Raw genomic sequence first — 24,995 nt, 5'->3', positions numbered from 1 at the left:
TTTGTTCTTTGTAAATATCATTTCAAATATTTGTGATTTATTATTTTTCTAATATATTTTGCAGTTAAAACCTTTTAAAGCCTGCCATCAGCTCTCCAATGGAATAGGACTCACTAATTATTAAGTCCAAATAAACCAGCAGTTCAATAAAAACATTACTCTTCCCTTGCTTTAACCACTTTATGTTGAAGCTATCTTTAATGGCACTTCTAATAAACATGTCTAGCAACATGCAAGTATAAAAACAATGATTAGATGGAGTTTAATTTGAACTTAGGTGTAAACCCAAAAAAGACCCTGAGAAAAACATTAGTTGTGCCAACGTAATTGTTCGTACTACTTTTCTCTTGTATTCTATACACTCTTTTGTTGTCAAAGCGAAGTAAAACGTAATGGAGTAAAATAAACATAAAAACAACTTCTGTAACTAAAATAGTGTTTATTCTGTAGAAAAATGCTCAAATAAAAATACACAAAATAAACAAGAAAAAGTGAATGAAACAATGAAAATAATCTCTACAAACATGCCCATTTACCTAAATACATTTGAAAACTCTGCGTTATATTTTATGCCAAAAAAATAACATTTCTTCTTATTTATGCATTTTTAGGTGAAATAGATACAAAACGTGGAGCCTTTAATCTCAACAACAGTCAAAGCGATGACGTCGTCAAAACTTATTATGAAAACCACAACACTGATATTATGAAACCAATGTGTACAGTGTTAACAATAGGTGTTTTAATAAAGGTTTCAAATTTTGCTTTTAACTCTCAGAACCAAAACTCTGAAACAAAGATGTGAACGTTGATGATGTTCTGGCCGGAGTCCCCTTGAGCTGTCAGATTACGCATGGAGAGTTTCAGGACCGTTGCTATTGGACCAATCAAAGGCTTTACTTGGCGAACGACACCTGGTGAAGATAAAAATGCACTAAATTACTCAAGACAGTTTCTGTGTTTTCCTAATGCATAATATTGACTTGTTAATCAAGATGAGGAAAAATGCTTTTGATAGACAGCTTATTGTTTCATGAGGGTTTCTAGGCTTACTTTGGTCAAGAATTCAAGTCAATCCAGTTCATTTGTTTAGCAAACCAGCAAAGATTTTTCTCAGCTACTCCACTGAGCCGTTCCGAGTACCTACCCCTGATCAGGTACTCTGAAAGTTCCTGAAAACAGCCGTGCAGTTGGCCCGGTCAAGTGGAGACACACATGTTGGGAAGTTCCTGTAAATTTACCATGAAGTTCGAATAATGGAACCACACCTCTTGTTACTTTCCTTTCAACATGACTGAGACAATAGATTGTTTCTGATTCGTGATTATTTCATAGTAGAATTCTTACAAATTGCACCTTTAAATGAGGGTCATGCTTAGCTGAGACACTAGGATAATTGTGGTTTCTGAAATCAATGTAAAATGTGTTCATTTGCTTATTTGGGACCATATGACATGCATGAATTCACATAAATGTGCAGCCAGAAATTTTGCTTCAACACAAGCCCCAGAGGCTTAGCAGCAACTGTGATCAAAATATTTTCAATTTCCAAAATATTCATTGTCATTTACTGGTTTTTTTATGCAGCCATTTCTATATTTTGAAATAATATTTGAAACAGTGACTGAATAGACCTATTGTTCTTAAAATATTAACTCTGCAGAACTCTGCAGCGAGGCTCCTAACTGGAGCAAACGGAAGAGCACACATCACTCCTATTCTAATGTATTTGCACTGGTTACCTATTAACTTCAGTATCCTTACTATAACTTTCAATGCTCTACATGGTCAAGCTCCTCCCTATATTACTGAACTGTTCAATCATCAATCAATCAATCAATCAATCAATCAACTTTTATTTATATAGCATTTTATTCTACAATACATGCAACTCAAAGTGCTTAACAAATTAAAAAGGCCCCACATACCCACATTCCATCCCATCCCCAGAATTTTAAAAACAGTGTGACAATAAAAACCCTTCACAACACTCATCCTCCAGCACGCACACACGCACACACACACACACACACGCACACACGCGCACACACGCGCACACACGCGCACACACACACACACACACACACACACACACACACACACACACACACACACACACACACACACACACACACACACACACACACACACACACACACACACACACACACACACACACACACACACACACACATGCCCATTGTAAAAAACACGATTGACTGAGATCAGATGAGCCAGACCAGCTAAGATAAGGATAAGGAAACATCATCAGGGGAGCCATCCGCCCCGGCAGCAGCAGATCTACAGCAGAAGCCGAGGCACTGACACAGGGCGCCCAGGGCCGGGAGGGCAGAGACCCCCACCTCCACCTAGGCTCACCAGGAAAGCACCCAGGCCAACACAGCAACTGTTAAAGCATTATGCTCCAACCCGAGCCCTCAGGTCCACACCCCAGAACCTTCTAGAAGTTCCAAAGACCAGATATAAAAGTCGAGGTGATCGCTCCTTCCAGACTGTTGCACCCCGACTTTGGAATGATCTTCATTTATCCTTACACAGCACTGACAGTATGGAAACTCTTAAAAAACAGCTAAAGACCCTTTAATTTAAAGCTGCTTTTACCTAAATATTTAATTTTCTTATTTTCAACTCAAATTTGTAATCATCTTTCTGTTTATGAAATTTTATAATTGTATGACTTAATTTTCTCTGATGTAAATCTATTTCTGTTTTGAGATCATAATGATTTTATGACTTTGTGTTTTATTTTGTTTTAATCTATGTGAAGCACTTTGTGATTCTATGTCTTTGATAAGTGCTATAGAAGTAAAATGTACTTACTTAAAATTCTCTTCAGACATCCAAACTGAATCAATTGAATTTCACTCAATACAGCTGTTTTTAGCTCCTATGTGGTTTTACACAAATGTTTCAGGTCCATTACCCAACAAGTCAGTTGGCATATTGGTCTGCACTGTCAATAGAGAGAAATTTGTACAATGCAGTCTGCTGGAAAATAAGTTTCCACTTTACACTTCGGGAAAGCAGAAATGCATAAATTATGTTCTGTATACATTACATGTTTTTATAAATGCATGCAGATTTCATGGCCTTAACTCCTGACAGCTCTGTTGGTATTTATTTTGCAGCCACTTTTTTGCTAACCTCGACAGGTTTTTTAACCCTTGCCATCAGTTAGGTAATTTATTTAAATAATTTTTTATGTGTTTGAGGTTCACCTAAAACCAAAGAAGCATTGAAAAAATGGGGAAAGAGGTTAAACAAAAGGTAAGAAACTGTTTACACCTGGAAAGCAACACAGGTCTGACACCGTAGACCAATCTAACATTTCAACTTAACTCAAAACTAACTTGGTAGCCTTTCTGCTACAGATATACAGAGATAAATTGTGTGTACTGAAACACTAATTTCCCTCTGGGATTAATAAAGTATTGATTGATAAGATATAAGAAAATAGTTTCTTTGTTCTTTCCTGAAAACTTAAAAACGTATATGTTGGGTTTGTAGGTAGCTCTAAACTCCGACTGTGATGATGCATGATAAGCATGTTTGTTGGACTTCATTCCCCACATAAATGCAGTTTTTTTGTTATATTTTTCCAGATGTGCAACAGTAACAGCTGCTTCGTTTAGACGAGTTTTTAAATTGTGTTCCTAATGAGGAACTGCCCTTGGCCAAGCTCGTGAATCAGAGGCACATTCAAGTCATAGTGAAACAGATGGAAGAATAAACATACTGCAACAGAGCATTACTGAACTCCCAAGGAATTCCCTGGATGCTCTTTTAAAGGCCATGCTATTGCAGGGGGAGGATTGCCTGTATTTATACAGGCTGTCAGTAGATCTTTTTCGGCCTGGTGACATTTCAGCTCCCGTCTGTTCCAACAGCTATTGTCAGCGTTTGGTCAGCAACCACTTCCACATCTTTCCATCACACCTTCAGCCCTTGGTCTTCTCTTATTCATTATGGAGTCAGAAACATGAAACCATTACTCAATAACTGAACTCAACATGGATAAAAAAGATCACTGCCTCGATTAATCAGATTTACGAGTGTTCTCTCTTTGTGTAACATAGACGCAAAGCAGGGTTGGTTGTCATTCACAAAATGAAAAATCATGAGCCATTATGCGCCATCCAGTGGGTCCTTAGGGCCACTGGTATTATAAAAGATTAGACCAACACTCCCCCTCCTCCCTTTTTCCCCTTCTTCTCTTCTCTTCCCTTCCTGCAGGGGCCTGGTGTTTGTGGCACCATCACTGTGGCCCATAAGGTTAAATGAGTCCCATGTGTTTGATGAAGGGGAGCAGTCACTGTCACGCAATCCAGCCATGAAGGCATTCCTCCAGGAATCCATCTTTAACTCTCGGAGGGAAATGCCTTAGGAACTGGAACTGCTGTTTCTCTTCCCTCTTGTCACTTTAATTTGCTTTCTCACTCTTCTCTGAGTTTGAGCTGAGGGCAGACAAGATATTTCAGCCGGTTTCTTAGAGGACCAGGGATTGGGGCCCACTTGTACCAATCTTGTTTTGTGTTTTGGGACTCGGTTGCATGGTGACAGAAAATGGAAAGACACGGACCTTAGATGTATTGTTTCCAAACCATCAATGCTTTAAAAAACGCATAACTTTGCTTTAACCATAACAGAAACAGTGATAGAATTTTGAGTCTGAATATTGTTGTTGTGCAAACTCTTGAAGTTTTCTCAAGTTCATGACTGGTCTTTATAAGTTCAAAAGTTTAATTTCAGCCATCTGTGATGATGACATGAAATGAGGACAAAACACTTTTTAATCAGGGTCAAATGAGTTTTCCTCCTGCAAACCATTTCTATGAGAACATGCTAAACAACCTTACCACATAACCAAACACTTGATGTGCAGACACACATTACGTCTTCACTCAGATTTGGTCAGGATCTCTAAACATGGCAACATGTGGAATGTGTCTGAGGCCTGTTTGTGTTTTGTAAATTTGTTTTGTGGTCTAATTAGGGTAATAAGTGCTCTCTTAAGAACAGAAAGTTTGTTACGGTGCCCTAAAACGGCTCCAAATTTCCTCTTAGTTTGTGGCAGAAAATGAAACACTGCACAATACTGTTCAGTTTTCCACTGCTCTAAAGTTTAGATAGATAGATAGATGATAGATAATAGATGATAGATAATAGATGATAGATAATAGATGATAGATAATAGATGATAGATAATAGATGATAGATAATAGATGATAGATAGATAGATGATAGATAGATAGATAGATGATAGATAGATAGATGATAGATAGATAGATAGATAGATAGATAGATAGATAGATAGATAGATAGATAGATAGATAGATAGATAGATAGATAGATAGATAGATAGATAGATAGATAGATAGATAGATAGATAGATAGATAGATAGATAGATAGATAGATAGATAGATAGATAGATAGATAGATAGATAGATAGATAGATAGATAGATAGATAGATAGATAGATCACAGCCTTGAGGAAAAGTAAAACATTTGATGTTGGATTGTTGTTGGGCTCTTCTGTCAAATTCAGCATGGAGAGTTTTGCTTTGACAGATATTTTACGTGACCTCTCAGAAGCCTCTGTAAAATCCATCTACGGTGACTTTGTGTTTCACTATGCTTCCCATCAAAAGCAGAGTTGTATCCTCAATGAGGGGAAAGCGCCAGCTAACAGTTGGGCCTCAGTGTGCTCACAGTGAGCCTGAGGTGAAACCACAACCGCATACTCATCTTTAACATTTCGTCCAGACTAAAAGGAACAAGGCCAAAAGCCACATAACAGGTTGACTTTGATTTGGCGAGCATACAACCCGAGGTTCATATGAATAAACCTGTGGAAATTTTCTAAACTCTGCAGCTGATCATTTGCCCTGTGACTTGGTTGAAAAGCCATGTCAGGTCTGGCTTGCTGGAGCTGTTGTAGTGCTAAAAAAAAGAGGCATGTGGTCTCAATCCAGTTCACTGAGGTATCTACCACAGAGTGCAAAGGTGGCCCCAGTGGCAGGACCAGCCACCATCAAACACACAGCTGTACAATCAGTCCTTTTGCCAGGACATCCTACCACACCAAAACACATCCCATCAAGTGTAGAATAACCTTAAAGAAATGCACGTGAGCTGTAATGATGACCCCACAAAACAAAGTGAAGAAAATGCCAAGAGGCGTTTGTCTTCTTTTATGGCTTCAAGTTCTGCAGTATTGAAGGCTTACATGTAAACATTGCCGTTTCATGGTTTTCTGGTTTCTACAACTCAGTGAGAAAGTACATGACAGACTCTTAAATGAATGGGTTTAACACCAGAGACAAATGAAAAGCATGCACTGGCCTCACCACAATATTGTTTAATGATATGCTGGTTACGGTGCCATGCGTGTTCCCTGCAGCAGCAAAATCATTGGACAGGATCCAGGTGGTGTTCAAACTTCTAGTTTACAATGAGGTGTCCAGAGGGCTTTTCTTCAGCCACAATGCAGATGTATAATTATCATCTTTCACTGACAGATATTATGGATTATTTTCAATCACGCTATGATTTTTTTAAAGTTCGATGAAGCTAAAAGTCGTGCCAAAGTAAACTGAACTCCAGCACCCACGTTACACCATTTGTTAAAAAAGAAAAACTTTCAGTTTCAATAACCACTCATTTTGGCTGACCTGTAATCTTTTCAAAACAACTTGATCTCTAGTGTCGAGTGCACATACCCTTTGGGGCATGGAGCTGTTGTTTACTTTGTCACTGGTGCACAAATGGCCAGAACTCTGACCAGTCCAGAGTGGGATGCATGGGCGGTCCAGTTTTGATGAGGCTTGGTATTTTAGGGTTGATTTAAAGGGAGTCATCATTACGCATGTCTCCAGCAGCCCATGGGTCATTGTTGGATGGTGTTATTCACTGACTAGTGACGTCACTGAAAAGTAGCCTCAAGCACTGCAAGGTTTATTCCCTTCTTAGACATTCAGTCTCAGTATGCCCAAGCAGCTGAGATGACATAACATGCTCCATTATCTTTACTGCAACCCTTGCACTACATTACAAGTAACCTTTCAAAGCCATAACTAGGAGGCATAAAATAGACTTGAATATAGTCTGAACTGAAAGAGTACGAGTGGGCGGGAATAAAACTTTTTTTTTTTTTGCTTCTTGATTCAGGGTTATTTCAAAGACTCAACATGAATGAAATAAAGTGACAACATGTTAATGAGTGACTGAGACACGTCATGATCACAAGCATGGATAAAAGCAGCAAGCAATTTACGAGTTTAATGGTTAGCTAAGCAAATATGAATTTCACTAAAAACACATGGTTTCAAAAGCATGATGACATAAATTAAACAGATAACCAAACCAAGCGAGACCAATAAATTCTGATGAGTTATGTGGACAGTTTTATTGTGAGTAATATGTACTTTGTATTCAAACTGTGTACGTGGTTCATCTCTGAGGATATCTCTGTATCATTATCTGTTCATCAAGTACATCTGATTGAGGTAGACCACCCGAGGGGAGCATTCAACCCTGTTTCTGATTTGCTCAATGGAGTTCCTTGTGGGCTTGGCCCTCTCTGGTGGGCCCTTTGCAGTCCTGTCATGATCCATCTAAATGACAGCCACTCACGTTCGCCTCCATGGCGCTCTTTCAGCTCCGCCTCAGCACAGAGTCCAAGCCACAAACGTCAGGTCTCACATCGAGGGTTCACATTCCACTCGCTACTGCTGACAACTGTACTGATGACCACGATAACCTGCACACAGACAAACTGTCCACTTCTTTCCTTTTGTACTCATCTAACTGGCTGCCAACATTGCCGTTGCCAGGGCAGGAGATATTTATTTTCCTGGGTGTGATGTCTTTCCACCTGCATTTGAAAAATGATAAGCATTTAGCTGTGGCATCAACAGTTTCTCAGAAAAAGACAGGTTTCATCAAAGGAGAATGCTATATAATCTGCTGTTTGCATGAATAAATACATCTTAATAAAATCTACTACCCTCATTTACTTTGCAGAGATTAGTGACTCAGTGAAATCTTTCCTTGACACACTATAATTCATGAGGACTTACTCAAAGACATCCAAGAGATGACTAAGCATGCTGACTGATTCCACAGGTATGATCGTCTTAGATTTTCACACACTGATATACGTCATGTAGCTTAGAGTTGGGAAAAATTATACATCTAGCATACATTTTGCGCTTGAATAATCCACAAATAAAAATTAATAACTACTTTGCAATCCTAGGAGGTTTAGGCAACAGAATTTGTTTGCTTCCAAGAAGACATTTTTCTTCTCATCCAAGGATCTTTCTCAATTTAAACAGAAACGATCCTCCCTCTGGTGGGTGATTATGTTCTTTGCTGTTCTTGACAGTGTTGCCAACCCCTCAGTAAGTAAAGCAGCTGCTCCAAAAGTTGCAAAATTTCATTAAAAACTGTAATTTCCTAATTTGTCATCTTTATCTGATGCTGTAGGAACAGAGACTAACAGAAGAGACAAAAAGGCAGTTAAAACCCCTTAAATATGTTAAAACTAATATCTTTTTTCTGTTGCTTTTCCTTACTTTGACCCAATGACCTTAAATAGAGATGGAGGGGTTTACATTGCAAGTGCTCTCCGGCAGGCTCGCAAGGACGAATCGAGTCAAGCTCACTTTTCTAAACATCAGTCAATCATGACGGAGAACACAAGCTTGTGATTGGTCAGAACACCACTTTCGTCAAAATCACCGCCTTTGTGCCCTTAAAAACATAAAGAGAGCTGAAGATATCACGGAGCAGACACAGAGCAGCTTGAAGGGTACCTCACAATAAAACTCTAAACATGTGAATGTTTCATTCACCTGTGACTGGAGGAGTAAAAAAGTATGAAGCAAGCATTTTGTTTGTGGATGGAAATGACCAGCTCAGTGGCCTAGTGTTAGAGTGTTCAGGACTGGGAGACCGGGGCTCAAAACGGTCGGGTCTTACCAAAGACTTAAAAAATGGGACCTAATGCCTCCCTGCTTGACACTCAGCTTTAAGGGGTTGGATTGGGGGCTAAACTACCAAATAGTTCCTGAGCACAGCCACTGCTGCAGCTCACCGCTTCCCATAGAGATGGGCCAAAAACAGAGATGTAATTTCACCAGTGTGTGATGATGACTAATGGGACTTTGACTTTGACGGGAAACGTGGGTTTAGAGGTGTTGAGGTCATGAAAAGATGGAGGAGAACGAGGGACAAATTTATCCCTGTTAAAAAGTCTCTTAAATACAAACACACAATATAAACACAATAGTAAATGCACTATCTTGGACCGGATATATGACAGGATGCACTAGAAAAGTACCATGCCCTCTATTGTCCTGGCAGGGAGTTGCTTTGCAACACTCCCCAGTAGACGGAGAAGAATAAGAGCAAAACGTCTCTGTATCTGTGTGTGCATCCCTCCCTCGTGGAGATGACACAGAAGCATAAACTAGGCTTCAGATGTAAGAAGAACCCAAGCATTTAAATGCATTTATCTAAGGTGGGAAAGAGATGCTGAGACAATATAGTCAGGTTGTCACTGACAAAACATTAATAAACTATTACATAAAGCATTACCAATTGTTTAGTAGTAATGTTTTCATTAAGTGTTGCATTAGTAAGCAGACAAGTCCCCCCGCCTCTCAATTCTGTGCAAATCTTAACAGGGCTGTTTCATGGAGCTTTTTACCATGTTGCATTGTCATTTTTCCTCATGAGAAATACCACCAAACCCATTTTGGCTGCATTCATGCATTTTTCTGCCTCAGCTTCAATTAGGCTCATGTAAATTTTTTCCTGCATCCAGGAGAAGGTAGCCCACTTGCATCACCAGGTAGTTCTTCTCCCCCTGAAGCTGGTCTGATGACAAAACACCGCAGTAAAATCCATGCGTTCTGTCTACAAAGATGCACGTAATGGCCAGCTCAGGATATGTCTTAGACGACTGTTGTTTTGTAACAGACTTAGTTGTCCAGTGGTTAGAGTGCCAGACTGGAAGTCAAATATGAAAGCAGTGTGAACCCTCCGGAAACTTCAAAATAAAAGTCACATGCGGATTTCCAGTTGCTTAACTAGTAAAAAGCCTACAACTGTGACACTGTTACATTATGTGTGTCTTTAAAAACTAAAAAATGATAGAGAAAGTCCTTTGTGTTGCACAGAGCATTTACCATTATGTGTTTAACATGTGAGAACAGTGTATGTATTCATGTTCATATTGCTGCATAGTGTGACGTTTATCAGCCACGCAAATGTGTAAGCAGGTATAGCTTTTTAAATGTGGGTGTCACTCACCAAGCACCAGAAGTGATTTAGGTGAGTAGTCTCAGGTGTGCAGGAGAGGGGGAAGGACAGGTGTCAGCATTGTCAGCTGCAGCCTCTTTTATCTCTCCTTTTTGTTCTACTGCTGAAACTGGGTAGAGCCAGCACTAAACCAAGGGGATTTCTTTCTGAGTGTCTACTGCTAGGAGCTAGCTCTTCACTTTAGTTGTGTCCTCTCTGTGTTCGTGTTTGGATGTTCGTTGTGAAATTATCTGGATAAAGAGGGCAAGCTGTGGTTTTTAAGTAAGTTTCTGCTTAATGTTGATCAATAAGTACAATTATATTTCTGTAATTTTTTCACTGGTTGAATGGGAGAAAAGGCTGCTTGCTCGTGTTGGTGGGGCTGGCTGGCTGACTGGTTGACTGGGTAGCGAGACTGAGGTGTGAACTTGAGTCATTATTTTAAAGACTTCTGACTTGACTTGATAAAATCTATAAAGACTTACGACTTGAAATTGACTTGAACGCCAATGACTTGCGACTTGAATCGACTTGCATCTGTTGACTTGATGATGACTTGAGCATACGTATTTGATATTTTAGCATAAGTGGCACGACATGGACAAAAATCATGAATCATTCTTGGTTCTGGGTTTTAGCTTGTTCTGCTAAAAGCAGCAGCACTTTGTTTATAATCAAGTTCAGTTGCACTTTCAGCTTGTTTGAGCAAATAAATGAAGCTTTAAGAAGCTTTATTTCTGGAAGTTATTTATTATCATTGTCATTAAATAGATGTTGGACAGATGACTTGATTATGACATGAAAATTCTAAGTTAAGGACGTGGACTTCCACATCATTGACTTTGAACTCAACTTGGACTTGGTTGACTGACTTGGACTTGACTCGAGACTTGACTGGAAAGACTTGTGACTTACTTGTGACTTGCAAAGCAGAGACTTGGGCCTAGTCCACACGTAGCCGATTTTTAAAAAAAACGAATATCCGCCCCTCCAAAAACTTGCATCCACATCACCTCGTTTAAAAAAAAAACTCTGTCCACACGTACCCGGATAAATACGTTGTTAAGGACATGCCAGACCTGTAGGTGGCAGTACTTCCCCCATTCTTAACCTTGTCCTTCGTCTGTGGTCTTCCGCAAGGAGCAGTAATTCTGCTTGCAAAAACAAACAAGCAGAAAGCGCTTGGACAATTGAGAAAGCGAGCGCAGCTCTGAGGGCATCCATGCTGTCGGCTAGTGTAAACACAGGTCGTACACGTGATGTCAGCATTTTTTTGTCGCGGAAAGTGACGTTGAGGACCTTAAAACTCCGGTTTTTGTCTGTCCACACGCAGACACCCAAAACGGAGAAAACGCAGATCTTCACTTTGGCCGGAGTTTTTAAAAAGATCCGTTTTCGTGTGAAAAAACTCCGTTTTCGTGTGGATGACAGGCCAAAACGTAGAAAAATATCTACGTTTTGGCAGATCCCCGGCTACGTGTGGACAGGGCCTTGGTCACACCTGCTCTAAGCTGACCCAGAATAGCTAGCAGAGTCTTTGGGGCTTTGCTGGTCCACTGTGGTCAAAGATCCGCAAGATCACAGCGGCAGAGAGGTTTGCCAAGTTTCGGTAACATGACTCTCCCTTTAACAGCAGCAGTTCTGCGATCAGAGATCTGCAAACCTGCCCCTTCATCCTTCAGAGGCAGCCCAGCAAGGTGGGTGCCAAGCTTCTCCTCTTGTCCAGGAACAGTTGATTCATGCAGTTAGCTTCCTGGGTTAGCTAAGTTAACTAGTAGCTACATTGATTCATTCGTTCCAACCATTACAGCCCCACCCCAGCTCCAACTCTCTTCCCATTTTGGATTGTCTGAGCATGACGAGACGTGTGACATGGCCAAAATGGCGGTGGTGGGAATCTCCTATTTTTTTCTAAAAAACATCACTTGACATGGACATTAAGTATATATGTTGATTGAGTGGTATACGCCATTTATTTGTAAAGCAATCACATTTATGTCATGGTCCGTGGTGAGCTGCCTGCCTGTAACCCTGTTTTCTTTTGAGCTATGTCCACAGGTGGGCGTGTCTGAGAGCTACCAGCTGCAGCTGATCCCGTCATCAAGGCCCAGGGGATTTAAGGAGCAGTGTGACACTTGACCACGCCGGATGATTACTCAGTTTGGGTAGCTCCAAACTCTAACCTGTCTTGAACCTGTATCTCGTTCTAGATAACCTGCCGTCTGAAAAATCCCTGATTGTCCTTCCCTGCTCTCCTTCAGGTTTCGCTCCACATTCCATCATCTCCAGAACCAACCCGGACTCCTGCACTCCAGACCACACTGCCTCCTCCTCTGGCCGCCCGTTCTCAGCTGCTCACTTGCCCTCATCAACCTCCGCTCCTACATCACCTCTGGATAAAACAGTTTTTCACCTTCTGGATCTCCTCTGCTCACCCGGACTTGACCAAAGCTCTCCCTGTGCATTCTACCGCTACCAGAAAATGGTAAGCTCCCTTCTCAAGACAAATTCTCCATAATCCCACCGGATATTCACTCTGTCTCCCTCCTCAGAACCTCCTCCTGGAATCCTGCTACCAGGGCAGAGCATCTTCTTTTCCCGTCACTCCTTTTTAGCTCCTCATTTAAAATAAAACCTTTTACACACTTACCTGCTTCCGTGAGTGATTCTGCATGTCGTGGGTCAAGAAATTGCCACCCAACATGACAATTTAGGGGTTTTTTTCTCCTTCAAGTGCTCTCCTCTATGGCAAGCCAAATGAGCATTTATTCTGATATCAGGATATCAGCCAGAATTGTCATGAACATGTAAGCCATTTCTGTCCACTAGTTAACTAGTTAGCCATGTTTGTGTCAACTAGTTAAATAGTGACAGCCTAAATGTCAACTAGTTAACTAGTAAGGCCTAAATTCTCTCTAGTTAACTAGTTAAAATGTTTCATATCTTACTAGTTAACTAGTATTGCTCAGTGTGTTCACTAGTTAACTAGTGGACAGATCAATGTCCACTAGTTAACTAGTTAAAACACATTTAGTTTTTACTAGTCAACTAGTAAGGTACAAAAACTCGTACTAGCTGACTACTGAATGTAAAAATCCCACTTGTTAACTTTGCCCAATTTGGCCAGCCGCTTGAGCATTAATTCTGATATCTTGTCAACAGGTCAACTAGTTAACTAGTGAGGGTAAAACTGAACACGCTAGTTAACTAGTGAACACATTTTGACCTTCACTAGTTAACTAGTTGACACAAAAATGGCTCATTAGTTAACTAGTAAAGGCCAAAATGCATACCAGTCAGCTAGTTGAAGGTATTTGTGTCTCACTAGTTAACTAGTCAGGGTCAAAATGAGCCCACCAGTTAACTAGTGGGAGACGGAAATGTTCACTAGTTAACTAGTGACCACATTTTGGCTTCACTAGTTAACTAGGTGACACAAAATGGCTCACTAGTTAACTAGTAAAGGCCAAAATGCATACCAGTCAGCTAGTTGAAGGTTTTTGTGTCTCACTAGTTAACTAGTGATGGCCAAAATGTGCACACCAGTTAACTAGTGACAGAAGAAATGCCCACTAGTTGACTAGTGAACACATTTTGGCTTCCTAGTTAACTAGGTGACACAAAAATGGCTCACTAGTTAACTAGTAAGGGCTAAAATGCATACCAGTCAGCTAGTTGAAGGTTTTTGTGTCTCACTGGTTAACTAGTGACAGTTCAAAGTGTCCACATGTTCACTAGTGAACGCAAAACTCCTAACTAGTTAAGTAGTTGGAGTAGGGCAGTGCCACTAGTTAACTAGTGAACCATTAATGACTCACTAGCTAGCTAGTTGATTGTAGCAGGCTCACTAGTTACCTAGTTGATGCATCCATTGTCCAAACTAGTTAACTAGTGAGGACATAAATGTATACTAGTAAACTAGTTCAAGCCTACATTCACACTAGCTAGCTAGTTGCACAGAATTCTAATTAGGAGGCAGAGAATTTCTCAAATTGAGGCTTTCTATTGGCTCACTATGTTAAAATAAAATATGACAACCAATCACAGTGCGGAATTTTGCAAAATCCCACCCCAAACATTTGCATGCGGCACACAAGTTAACATGCTGGCCAGAGGAACCTCAGCTAGTAAACTAGTAGTGGCTTCAGTGTGACACTTACATGTAAACTTGTGAAGGCGGAACTGCTCACTAGTTAACTAGAGAGGGTACAAATGTCCACTAGTTAACTAGTGAGGTGCAAAATAAGTGTCACTAGTTCACTAGTGGGCCCCAAAACGCCCACAAGTTAACTAGTAAGGTGTGGATATGCTCACTAGTTAACTAGTGAGGTGCAGATTTGCTCACTAGTTAACTAGTGCACCCTTAAGCGCCCACTAGTTAACTAGTAAGGTGCAAAAAAGCATCACTAGTTAACTAGTAAGGTGCAGATATGCTCACTAGTTAACTAGTGGGCCCCAAAACGCCAACTAGTTAACTAGTAGGGTGCGGATTTGCTCACTAGTTAACTAGTGAGGCGCAGATATGCTCACTAGTTAACTAGTGACGTGCGGATTTGCTTACTAGTTAACTAGTGAGGCGCAGATATGCTCACTAGTTAACTAGTGAGGTGCGGATTTGCTCACTAGTTAACTAGTGAGGTGCGGATTTGCTCACTAGTTAACTAGTGAGGTGCAGATTTGCTCACTAGTTAACTAGTGAGGTGCGGATTTGCTCACTAGTTAACTAGTGAGGTGCAGATATGCTCACTAGTTAACTAGTGAGCATATCTGCACCTCACTAGTACCTCACTAGTTAACTAGTGAGCATATCTGCACCTCACTAGTTAACTAGTGAGGTGCGGATTTGCTCACTAGTTAACTAGTTACATCTAAAAACACATACAAGCTGACCATTTTTGTCCACTAGTTAACTAGTGGAACAATTGAAATTTCACCAGTTTACATGTGTGGCAGTGCAGCAGCTCACTAGTTAACTAGTGCCTGAAACACAAATTATGCATATTCTAATGAGAAGGCGGGCAGAAGACTCCTGTTGGGTATAAGAATCCCACCCAGTCTAAAACGTATGTGCTGTGGCCTCACAATCACATACTGATGGGTGTCCCTGAGCGCCAAGGCTTGCACTCATTAGTCATGGTTTGACACCTACTGGTTGGTCGTTGCGGCGGGTTCGAATCCCGCATATGGCATTCCGCAATTGCTGTAACATTATTTATTTTCTCTTTGTGTTGTAATGTTCAAAGTTTTATTGTTTTACTGGTTTTATTCCCCCCTCCCAAATCAAGTAAAGCACCTCGTTTGGTGTCGTGTAAGGGAGATCAGTTGGTGAGTTCAAGTCCCATTGAGGAGAATTGGAATTTAGTGTGCCAGTAATTTTATTGTAGTTCATTTTTGTTTGGTATTGAAAGTTTGGTATTGAAAAAGGCTATATTAAAAATAATTATTGATATATATATATATATATATATATATATATATATATATATATATATATATATATATATATATATATATATATATATATCCATCCATCCATCCATCCATCTTCCCAAGAAATAGATCAAATGACACTGAGGGAAAAAACTGTGGTTATTTTGGAGAGGGTGCTGGCTGCAAAACCACAAAGGCGGAGCTGCACCCCGCCCATTCACGCAAACTCAGCCTAGCCCACTGACTTCCGTTTTTGTTTTCAACTTTATCGCAAACTGACCTGACCCACATGAATTACGGCTGTTACTAGTTTACAGTCGTTAATGCTATGTTCTATACTCCAATTAAACAAGATAAATATAACTTGCTACATGACAAAGACTGAATATATCTCGAAATGAAAAGGTTTCTTTTAGCGAATATCTGCCTACAGCTGGTCTAATAAAAGTGGTGTACAACAGCACTTCAGTCTATTGAATGGCCTCTGGTAGTCTAGTGGTACAATCGTCTGAGTTGGTTTTTGCTTTCCCCTCAGCTGATGCTGGTTCGATTCTCGGTGGGGTCATCAGCAGTCTATTTAGCCACATTCAATTTGTTTATATTTTAGTTGTAATGTTTCTTTTCAGCAAAATATTTATGTCGCTAAAAGTTCTTTGAATTTGGTCGTTCCTAAACAGCATTTTAGTTGAAACTCTGCTCACAAATGGACTCACACTGGCTAAATAAACGAATAAATAAATAAATAAACACATTATATGTTAAACGGTATACCAGTAAATTGTTGTAAACATAGTACTGGCAAGTGTAGCTAGAAATGAAGAAAAGAGGTTGTAAACTACCTAAAACTTACACTACTGGGAGGCGAAACAGCATGTCAACCTGACTCCATAACCACTACACCACCACATCTGTTATAAATCAAGTGGCGTTACATGTAATTGTGCTGCCCAGTGTGTCTCTGAGATGGGATGTATGGTTTATTGGCGGTGTCTCAGTAGAAGTCATTTCAGAAATAATTTGTCAGAAAATTCACAGAATATCCAGATTTGAGAACCAAGACCAGACCCGCTTCGGGGGAGGAGACCAAATTGAAGCTGAGATGGGAGGAAAATGCATGAATGAGGCTAAAAATGGCTTTGGCGTGTTTCTTATGAGGAAATGACAATATAACATGATTAAAAGTTCCAAAAGTTAGATTTTTAATTATATGGAACCTTTACAAAAACTGTTCAATTAACTTCTTAACTCCGTCCTCAATCTCGCATTTTTTAGCTACAACACCCTCTTTGGTTCCAGAATGCTATCAAGTCTGACAACTGGAAGGAATTAGACTGACTCTAATGGAATGGGCGTGGCTGATTCTGGAATGGGCGGGGCTGACTCTGGTGCAGCTCCACCTTCTGGTGCAGCTCCGCCTTTGTGGTTCTGCAGCAAGCACCACTTGTTATTTTGAGCTAGTACCAGAAGACAGTGTAACCTTTTTTAGTTCTCTCCAGTCAAAACAAAACTTTAGACTTTTTTCTTTTTTAAATTTAACAGGGAACAGCAATCAATTGAACAGGGAACTGCAACCAGTAGTCACACAACAAAATAAAATCACACAAACAAAATAAAGTTACTCTCCTTTTTTCTTGGTGTCTGAAAAGGGCAGGGAAAACCATCAGACTCCAGTCACCCATCGAATGGACTCTTCACCCTCCTGCCCTCTGGGAAGCGCTACAGGAGCCTATGGACTAAGACTACCAGGTCCCGAAACAGTTTCTTCCCCACAGCTGTCAGACACCTAAACTCTGCCTGCTGACATAACACCCCAAACCAGCAGCACCCTACATAAACTCTGTAGAAACAAGAAAGCCCTGCAAATCGATGCAGAGCGTCGCGGGATATGCCTGACTGGTCATATATATTACCTCTCATGACACTGACCTCTGACCCTATGAACTTGTGTATGTGATGAGTTTATTTACCTTTGATAGGGAGTTATGACCTCTGATTTTGTCAAAATCCTTCAACCCGTTCAGGAGATATTGCACACAAAAGCCAAATTTTCATATATACGGCCTCACACAACCTTGACCTTTGACCCTATGAGGTTTTGTACCTCATGAGTTTATTTACCTTAGATAGGGAGTTCTCACCTGCGATTTGGTCAAAGTATTTCAACCTGTTCAGAAGATATTGCACACAAAAACCAATTTTTCATATATACGGCCTCACACGACCTTTACCTTTGACCCTATGAGGTTGTGACCTGATCAGTTTATCTACCTTTGATAGGGAGCTATCACCTCTGATTTGGTCAAAATCATTCAACCCGTTCAGGCAATTTTTGATATATATATGACCTCACACAACCTTGACCTTTGACCCTATGACATTGTGTTCCTAATCAGTTCATGTACCCTTCATAGTAATAAAATACACAGGCGAGGGTCCGACTCTCTGGAGGACGCCATGTTGGATTCTAAGTTTATTTAGCTGTATTTATGGTTTTGCTGGTGGTTTTTGACTCCTTTGAAAACTGTGCAACAACACTCTTCTTCTTCCTTTTCTCGTGTGTTATTTGGCGGATGGCACTCAACATAAAAAGATGCATTTCTCAAACAATTAATGTATTGGAGCGTGAACCTGAGTCATTAATCTCATATCCTAATTTGAGAGTTACAGCTAGAGTCCAGAGGGTTTTGTTGGCTTTATGAGCATTAGTTAGTAAGGTCCTCACTTGAACAAAAAATACAGCTTGTTTGCAGTGACTTTGGTATTTACTACCCCCTATTGCCAGAAATCTACACACTTTCCCTTTAAGCGCGTTGTCTCTTTAAGACTGGTCCTGGGTGACATTGGAGTTTACAGCGAGGCCGTAGAAATTCTCTGTCTGGATATTTATTGTGGAGATTAATGGACTAAAATGGGTTGCTGCACCGTGACTGTCTTCTCCTTTTTTTGGAGAGTAAAAACTATATTTTGGTTTTTAAATGCTGCCGCTGCACCGTGTTAAGAAATCATTTTACTGGTTGGTTCGAAATGGGTTGAAATGTTCACATTTCTTCTTTGCTTTACATGCTGATCACTAAAGCGTGCTTTAATTAATATTGCGTTTTCGTAAAACGTAAGAGCAAACAAGGGGGATTTTAATTGACAAAAATAATAAAATCAGCACATTTCCAAGCCAACTGCGGTTAACATTGGCACGTCGGCTTGAAAAATATCTCCTTTTTGCCGTAAATAACAGACATTTCATAGCTGTTGTGGGTTATGTATGTGTTCATCAGTGCTTGAGAACTGTAACTTTGGGGAGCGGGTCGTAATTGTGGGCTTTTAATGCGGTGCTGTCTGTGGCGAGGTGTTGGTAGGGTCTGATCGGAGCTGCAGCCAGAGCGTTTCTCCCGACCAGCGGCTGCTGGGAGCTGGTCCACGGTGAAGCAGCCCACGCAGCCGAACGAGGGCTTCCCGGCTAAGAGCTGACCGCAGCGGCCCCGACGACCGCGGGCCAGCGACCCGAGAAATAACATGGGGAGTCCTGCTGCTGCCTGCTGTTGTTTGTTTTCCGTAGTAAATACCTGAATATGCAGAGACTCAACAGGTCATTCAGTTGTGTGGTATCATTCAGATGATCAAATGAAATGTTGCAACATTAATATCAGTTTACCTGATCTTGATCAATAATCACATTGATGAATTGGTGCATGAATATACAGACCCTGCTTCCTGCAGCAGCTTTTTCTGCTCTAGATTTATGATCTGCTATTTGTATATTTCAACGAAAAAGACGGAAATGGCATTAATTATTTAGATTTATTTGTGGATTTTTTTGTCGATGTTAACCCTGTTGTGTCTCAGTTAATGAAGCTGTTTTCAATGTTTCCCGCGATGCGAGCAGCTGATTGTGCAGCAGATGGCCGCGGACATGATCAATTTCGAAGTGCTAGCTCTGGATCAAGAGAAAGCCTGCTGTGCTGTGCCGATGATTTTATTTTGCGAGGATGGATTGAGGAAGGGGGACACACATGCTTAAATATCGACTGTCGGCAATAATCAGATTCATACTCATAAAATACTTGTTTACATGTTTTGTGTGTGTGTGTGTGTGTGTGTGTGTGTGTGTGTGTGTGTGTGAGACTCTGCCCACTAATCCGTTACGTATTTTGTTTCTTGTTGACATAAATACAAAAATTATGCAAAAGAAAAGAAGTGAAATAATGTACAAAACTAAACTGTATGATCCAGTATCGAACCCGCGATCTTCACCATTGCAGGCGAACGCGTTAGTCACTAGACCACCAACACTAGGTGGTACATCTCACAAATTCATACCCTTAAAATACTATCAGTGCTGGCAGGCTTTACAGCAACGTATGTAAAATAGAGTCTTTTTTATTATTATAAACTTGTCGCTTCCGTACAAATTGAAACAATATATCTGACGGAGATTTCTGCGGAGTTTCTGCACTTTCCTGTCAACAGAAACAGACATGCTGTCTGCCGCTGCCTTCCGCCTCCAGGCTTTTTCAGACTAATAACTGAAAACTAAAGACTGCACACGTTAACTGAACAAAGATTACAGCAATACACCACAACTTTCTCGCTACAAATATCGTCAAAACATATTTATGTGCTCAAACGATCTTAGTTTATCAAATTTTCTCTTAGAACAGCCTGAACAGAGTCCGCCATACTTTCTCTGTTTCTCAGTCCTACATGGACCAATCACATTGCTGTTCTGCATTTCTTCATTTGCATGTAAAGGCCGGATTTGCTCACTAGCTAACTAGTGAGCAGTACAGCGGTCGAACTAGTTAACATGTTACACAGAATGCCAGCCAAGTGTGTATTTATTCAAATTCCACAAATTTACTAGTTTTAGGGGCATTTTTCTGCAGCTAGTTAACTAGTGACAGTGTTTTGTGTTCACTACTTAACATGTAAGGCTCAGTTTGCCCTCTATAAGCTAGTGAGAAAAAATTATAATGCAGATATGCTCACTAGTTAACTAGTGAGTGCTTCCTGTCCCATTACAAGTGAAATAGAAAGGCCAAATATGTCAACTAGTTAACTAGTGAAGGTAAATTTGTCACTAGTTAACTAGTAAGAACACATTTTTACATAACAAGTAAACTAGATTGCTCCAAAAACAGCAACTAGTGTGCGTCTTGTGCGCACTAGTTAACTAGTGAGCATATCTGCACCTCACTAGTTAACTAGTGAGCATATCTGCACCTCACTAGTTAACTAGTGAGCAAATCCGCACCTCACTAGTTAACTAGTGAGCAAATCCGCACCTCACTAGTTAACTAGTGAGCAAATCCGCACTTCACTAGTTAACTAGTGAGCAAATCCGCGCCTCACTAGTTAGCTAGTAAGCAAATCCGCACTTCACTAGTTAACTAGTGAGCATATCTGTGCCTCACTAGTTAACTAGTGAGCAAATCCGCACCCTACTAGTTAACTAGTTGGCGTTTTGGGGCCCACTAGTTAACTAGTGAGCATATCTGCACTTTACAAGTTAACTAGTGATGCTTTTTTGCACCTTACTAGTTAACTAGTGGGTGCTTTAGGGCACACTAGTTAACTAGTGAGCAAATCTGCACCTCACTAGTTAACTAGTGAGCAAATCTGCACATCACTAGTTAATTAGTGAGCATATCTGTGCCTCACTAGTTAACTAGTGAGCAAATCCGCACCCTACTAGTTAACTTGTTGACATTTTGGGGCCCACTAGTTAACTAGTGAGCATATCTGCACTTTACAAGTTAACTAGTGATGCTTTTTTGCACCTTACTAGTTAACTAATGGGCGCTTTAGGGCGCACTAGTTAACTAGTGAGCAAATCTGCACCTCACTAGTTAACTAGTGAGCATATCCGCACCTTACTAGTTAACTTGTGGGCGATTTGGGGCCCACTAGTGAACTAGTGACACTTATTTTGCACCTCACTAGTTCACTAGTGGACATTTGTACCCTCTCTAGTTAACTAGTGAGCAGTTCTGCCTTCACAAGTTTACATGTAAGTGTCACACTGAAGCCACTACTAGTTCACTAGCTGAGGTTCCTCTGGCCAGCATGTTAACTTGTGTGCCGCATGCAAATGTTTGGGGTGGGATTTTACGAAATTCCGCACTGTGATTGGTTGTCATATTTTATTTTGACACAGGGAGCCAATAGAGAGTCTTAATTTGAGAAATTCTCCTCCTCCTGATTAGAATTCTGCGCAACTAGCTAGCTAGTGTGAATGTAGACTTGAACTAGTTTACTAGTATACATTTATGTCCTCACTAGTTAACTAGTTTGGACAATGGATGCATCAACTAGGTAACTAGTGAGCCTGCTGCCATCAACTAGCTAGCTAGTGAGCCATTAATGGTTCACTAGTTAACTAGTGGCACTGACCTACTCCAACTAGTTAACTAGTTAGGAGTTAAGCCTTCACTAGTTAACTAGTGTGCACATTTTGGCCATCAATAGTTAACTAGTGAGACACAAAAAACCTACAACTAGCTGACTGGTATGCACTTTGGCCTTTACTAGTTAACTAGTGAGCCATTTATGTGACAACTAGTTAACTAGTGAAGCCAAAATGTGTTCACTAGTTAACTAGTGCACATTTATGTCTACCACAAGTTAACTAGTGTGCACATTTTGGCCATCACTAGTTAACTAGTGAGACACAAAAACCTTCAACTAGCTGACTGGTATGCATTTTGGTCTTTACTAGTTAACTAGTGAGCCATTTATGTGTCAACTAGTTAACTAGTGAAGCCAAAATATGTTCACTAGTTAACTAGTGCGCATTTATGTCTACCACAAGTTAACTAGTGTGCACATTTTGACCCTCACTAGTTAACTAGTGAGACAAATACCTTCAAGTAGCTGACTGCTATGCATTTCTGCTTTTACTAGTTAACTAGTGAGCAGATTTTGTGTCAACTAGTTAACTACAGAAGCCTAAATGTGTTCACTAGTTAACTAGTGCACATTTCTGCTGTCACTAGTTAACTAGTGGGCACATTTTCACCCTCGATATTTAACTAGTTGACACAAACATGTCTAACTAGTTAACTAGTGGACAGAAATGGCTTACATGTTCATGACAATTCTGGCTGATATCCTGATATCAGAATAAATGCTCATTTGGCTTGCCATACTCCCCTCTCCGACGATGCAGTCCCATGCGCGGTCCAACGTGTAAACTCCATCGTCCCTGTTCATGGTCCCACAGAGCGGGCAGCAGAGGGTGACAACGTCCTCTGCTGCCCGCAGATAAACAGAGGAGGAAGTGACGCCACCATTGGCGTCAGCCTGAGGAAGTTTGCAGCCGCAAATGAAACATAGCGGGTAAACGGGTAACAAAACTGTTCTGTGTTTTAAAAAAGAACTACAGCATGGAATTAGAAATACGACGCAGCAAGAACACACCTAAGATGTTCAAAGAAAAATACGGACAACAAGGAACGAAGGACTTCCGCCGTTTGGAGCGATTACACCAGAAACGTGCACGCGATTACAACAGAAACGTGCACATCTAAGAAATCACCTTCACTTCTGTTTAAGATACCAGGATGAAAACATCACACCCACAAGCCTACAGCTGAAAACACCGATCCGGACCAAGACAGAACAGAACAGAGAGCACTACTCAAAGGATAAGAAACGTCACAACCAAACAGAAGCAAGTAGAAGACAAACTGGAAAGAAGACACCTGGACTTAAAAAAGAATTACAAACTTGATGAACAAACAGAAGAACTAATTAAAGTACACATGATGGCAAAACAGGAAAGAGTTCATAAAAGTAAAAGAAAGATGCATAAAGTTAAACAAACTCATCAACAAGAAAAAGAAAAGAAATACAAGATAACTTCACATAAAGCTCATGGGTATGTAACTTTTCACAACACGAAATAACAGAAGCAGAAGAGAGCATATTAAAAGGTTTCAACTTTGCAGTCACACCAAAGAAAATACCATATGATGAATTCATTGTAGCAACAGAACTAGCATGTCAACAGATCACAGATGAGGGAAAGAAAGCACTAAGAAAGAACTTAGAAATAACGTTGTTGGGATATTAAAGAACAGCCAAATTCAACACAACAATATTACAAAAGAACAATCAGCCATGACAGCATTATCCAAAAATGAACAGATAATTGTTCTGCCGGCAGACAAAGGAAGAACTATGGTAGTTATGGACTGAGAAAAATATAAACAACATATGAAACAAATGTTAGAAGACAAAAATACATACAAAATACTTAAAAAAGACCCAACAGAAAATATTAAGAAAAACGTGAATAAATTACTGAAGCCACTACAAGAAAAGGGCAAAATAACAGAAAAAATGTACAAACACTGGATTCCTACAGCAAACGTAACACCAAGAAGAAGAAAAAGAAGAAAGCATCATTTCTATAGCGCCTCTCAGGATAAAAATCACGAGGCGCTTCACAAAAACAAAAAAAAATGTAAAAATTTAAAAAAAGCATTTAGAAAATGTTTAAAAATATATTTAAAATGAGCAAAAATAGGCAATTGTGATTTAAAAGAAAAAATGTTAAGAGAGTGAATAGGAAAGAGGGAAATCAGTGGATCCTGAGGAAGGTGGAATAGGTGGGGAGAGCAGAATAAAGAGAGAGTGGTGAAGAAGGTCATACAAAAGCCAGCTTGAACAAGTGAGTCTTCAGCTGCTTCTTAAAGGAGACCACTGAGTCCACTGATCTCAGGCTCAGGGGGAGAGAGTTCCAGAGTCTGGGGGCCACAGCAGCAAATGACCTGTCACCTTTGGTCTTTAGCCTGGTGCTGCACATCCAGTAGGCTTTGATCACTGGACCTCAGGGACCTGCTGGGGGTGTAGGGACTGAGAAGATCACCAATGTAAGATGGTGCTTGTCCATGTAAGGCCCTATAGACCAGAACCAGGATCTTGAAATGAACCCTGAAGTTGACTGGCAGCCAGTGAAGCTGGAGGAGAAGCGGGGTGATGTGGATGTGTTTGGAGGACTTGGTCAGAAGCCGAGCACAGGCTTTCTGAACCACCTGTAGACGGTTCAGGGAGGTTCTGCTCAGACACGTGAAAAGAGAGTTACAGTAGTCTAAGCGTGAGGAGATGAAGGTGTGGAGAACTGTCTCAAGTTCAGAGCGAGACAGAATGGGACTCAGCTTAGCAATGTTCCCGAGATGGAAGAAGGAAGAGCGAACAAGAGAACTGACATGAGAATCCACGGTGAGAGCTGGGTCAAAGG

The 24,995-nt window shown here is 40.5% G+C and overlaps 1 protein-coding gene and 1 long non-coding RNA gene across 2 annotated transcripts in view; one reads left to right on the top strand and one right to left on the bottom strand.

The window, feature by feature from the left end:
* Positions 1-419: 419 nt before the first annotated feature.
* Positions 420-24,995, bottom strand: part of fbln1 (fibulin 1) — an 80,627-nt gene continuing 56,051 nt past the window's right edge. Inside the window, exon 17 of the mRNA XM_054732868.2 lies at positions 420-914. Within this exon, the coding sequence (XP_054588843.1) occupies positions 775-914 (140 nt within the window). The 3' untranslated portion in view covers positions 420-774. The remainder of the gene's footprint in view (positions 915-24,995) is intronic.
* Positions 10,520-12,223, top strand: LOC139069639 (uncharacterized). Its single transcript, XR_011520332.1, has 3 exons — positions 10,520-10,609; positions 11,961-12,024; positions 12,138-12,223. It is a non-coding gene; the product is annotated as an uncharacterized lncRNA (long non-coding RNA).

Source organism: Nothobranchius furzeri, chromosome 4 (genome assembly GCF_043380555.1).
Source record: "Nothobranchius furzeri strain GRZ-AD chromosome 4, NfurGRZ-RIMD1, whole genome shotgun sequence".
In the NCBI taxonomy this organism is placed as follows: Eukaryota; Metazoa; Chordata; class Actinopteri; order Cyprinodontiformes; family Nothobranchiidae; genus Nothobranchius; species Nothobranchius furzeri.
The sequence above is the reverse complement of the archived record's forward strand: the minus strand, read 5'-3'. Positions and strand labels throughout refer to the sequence as shown.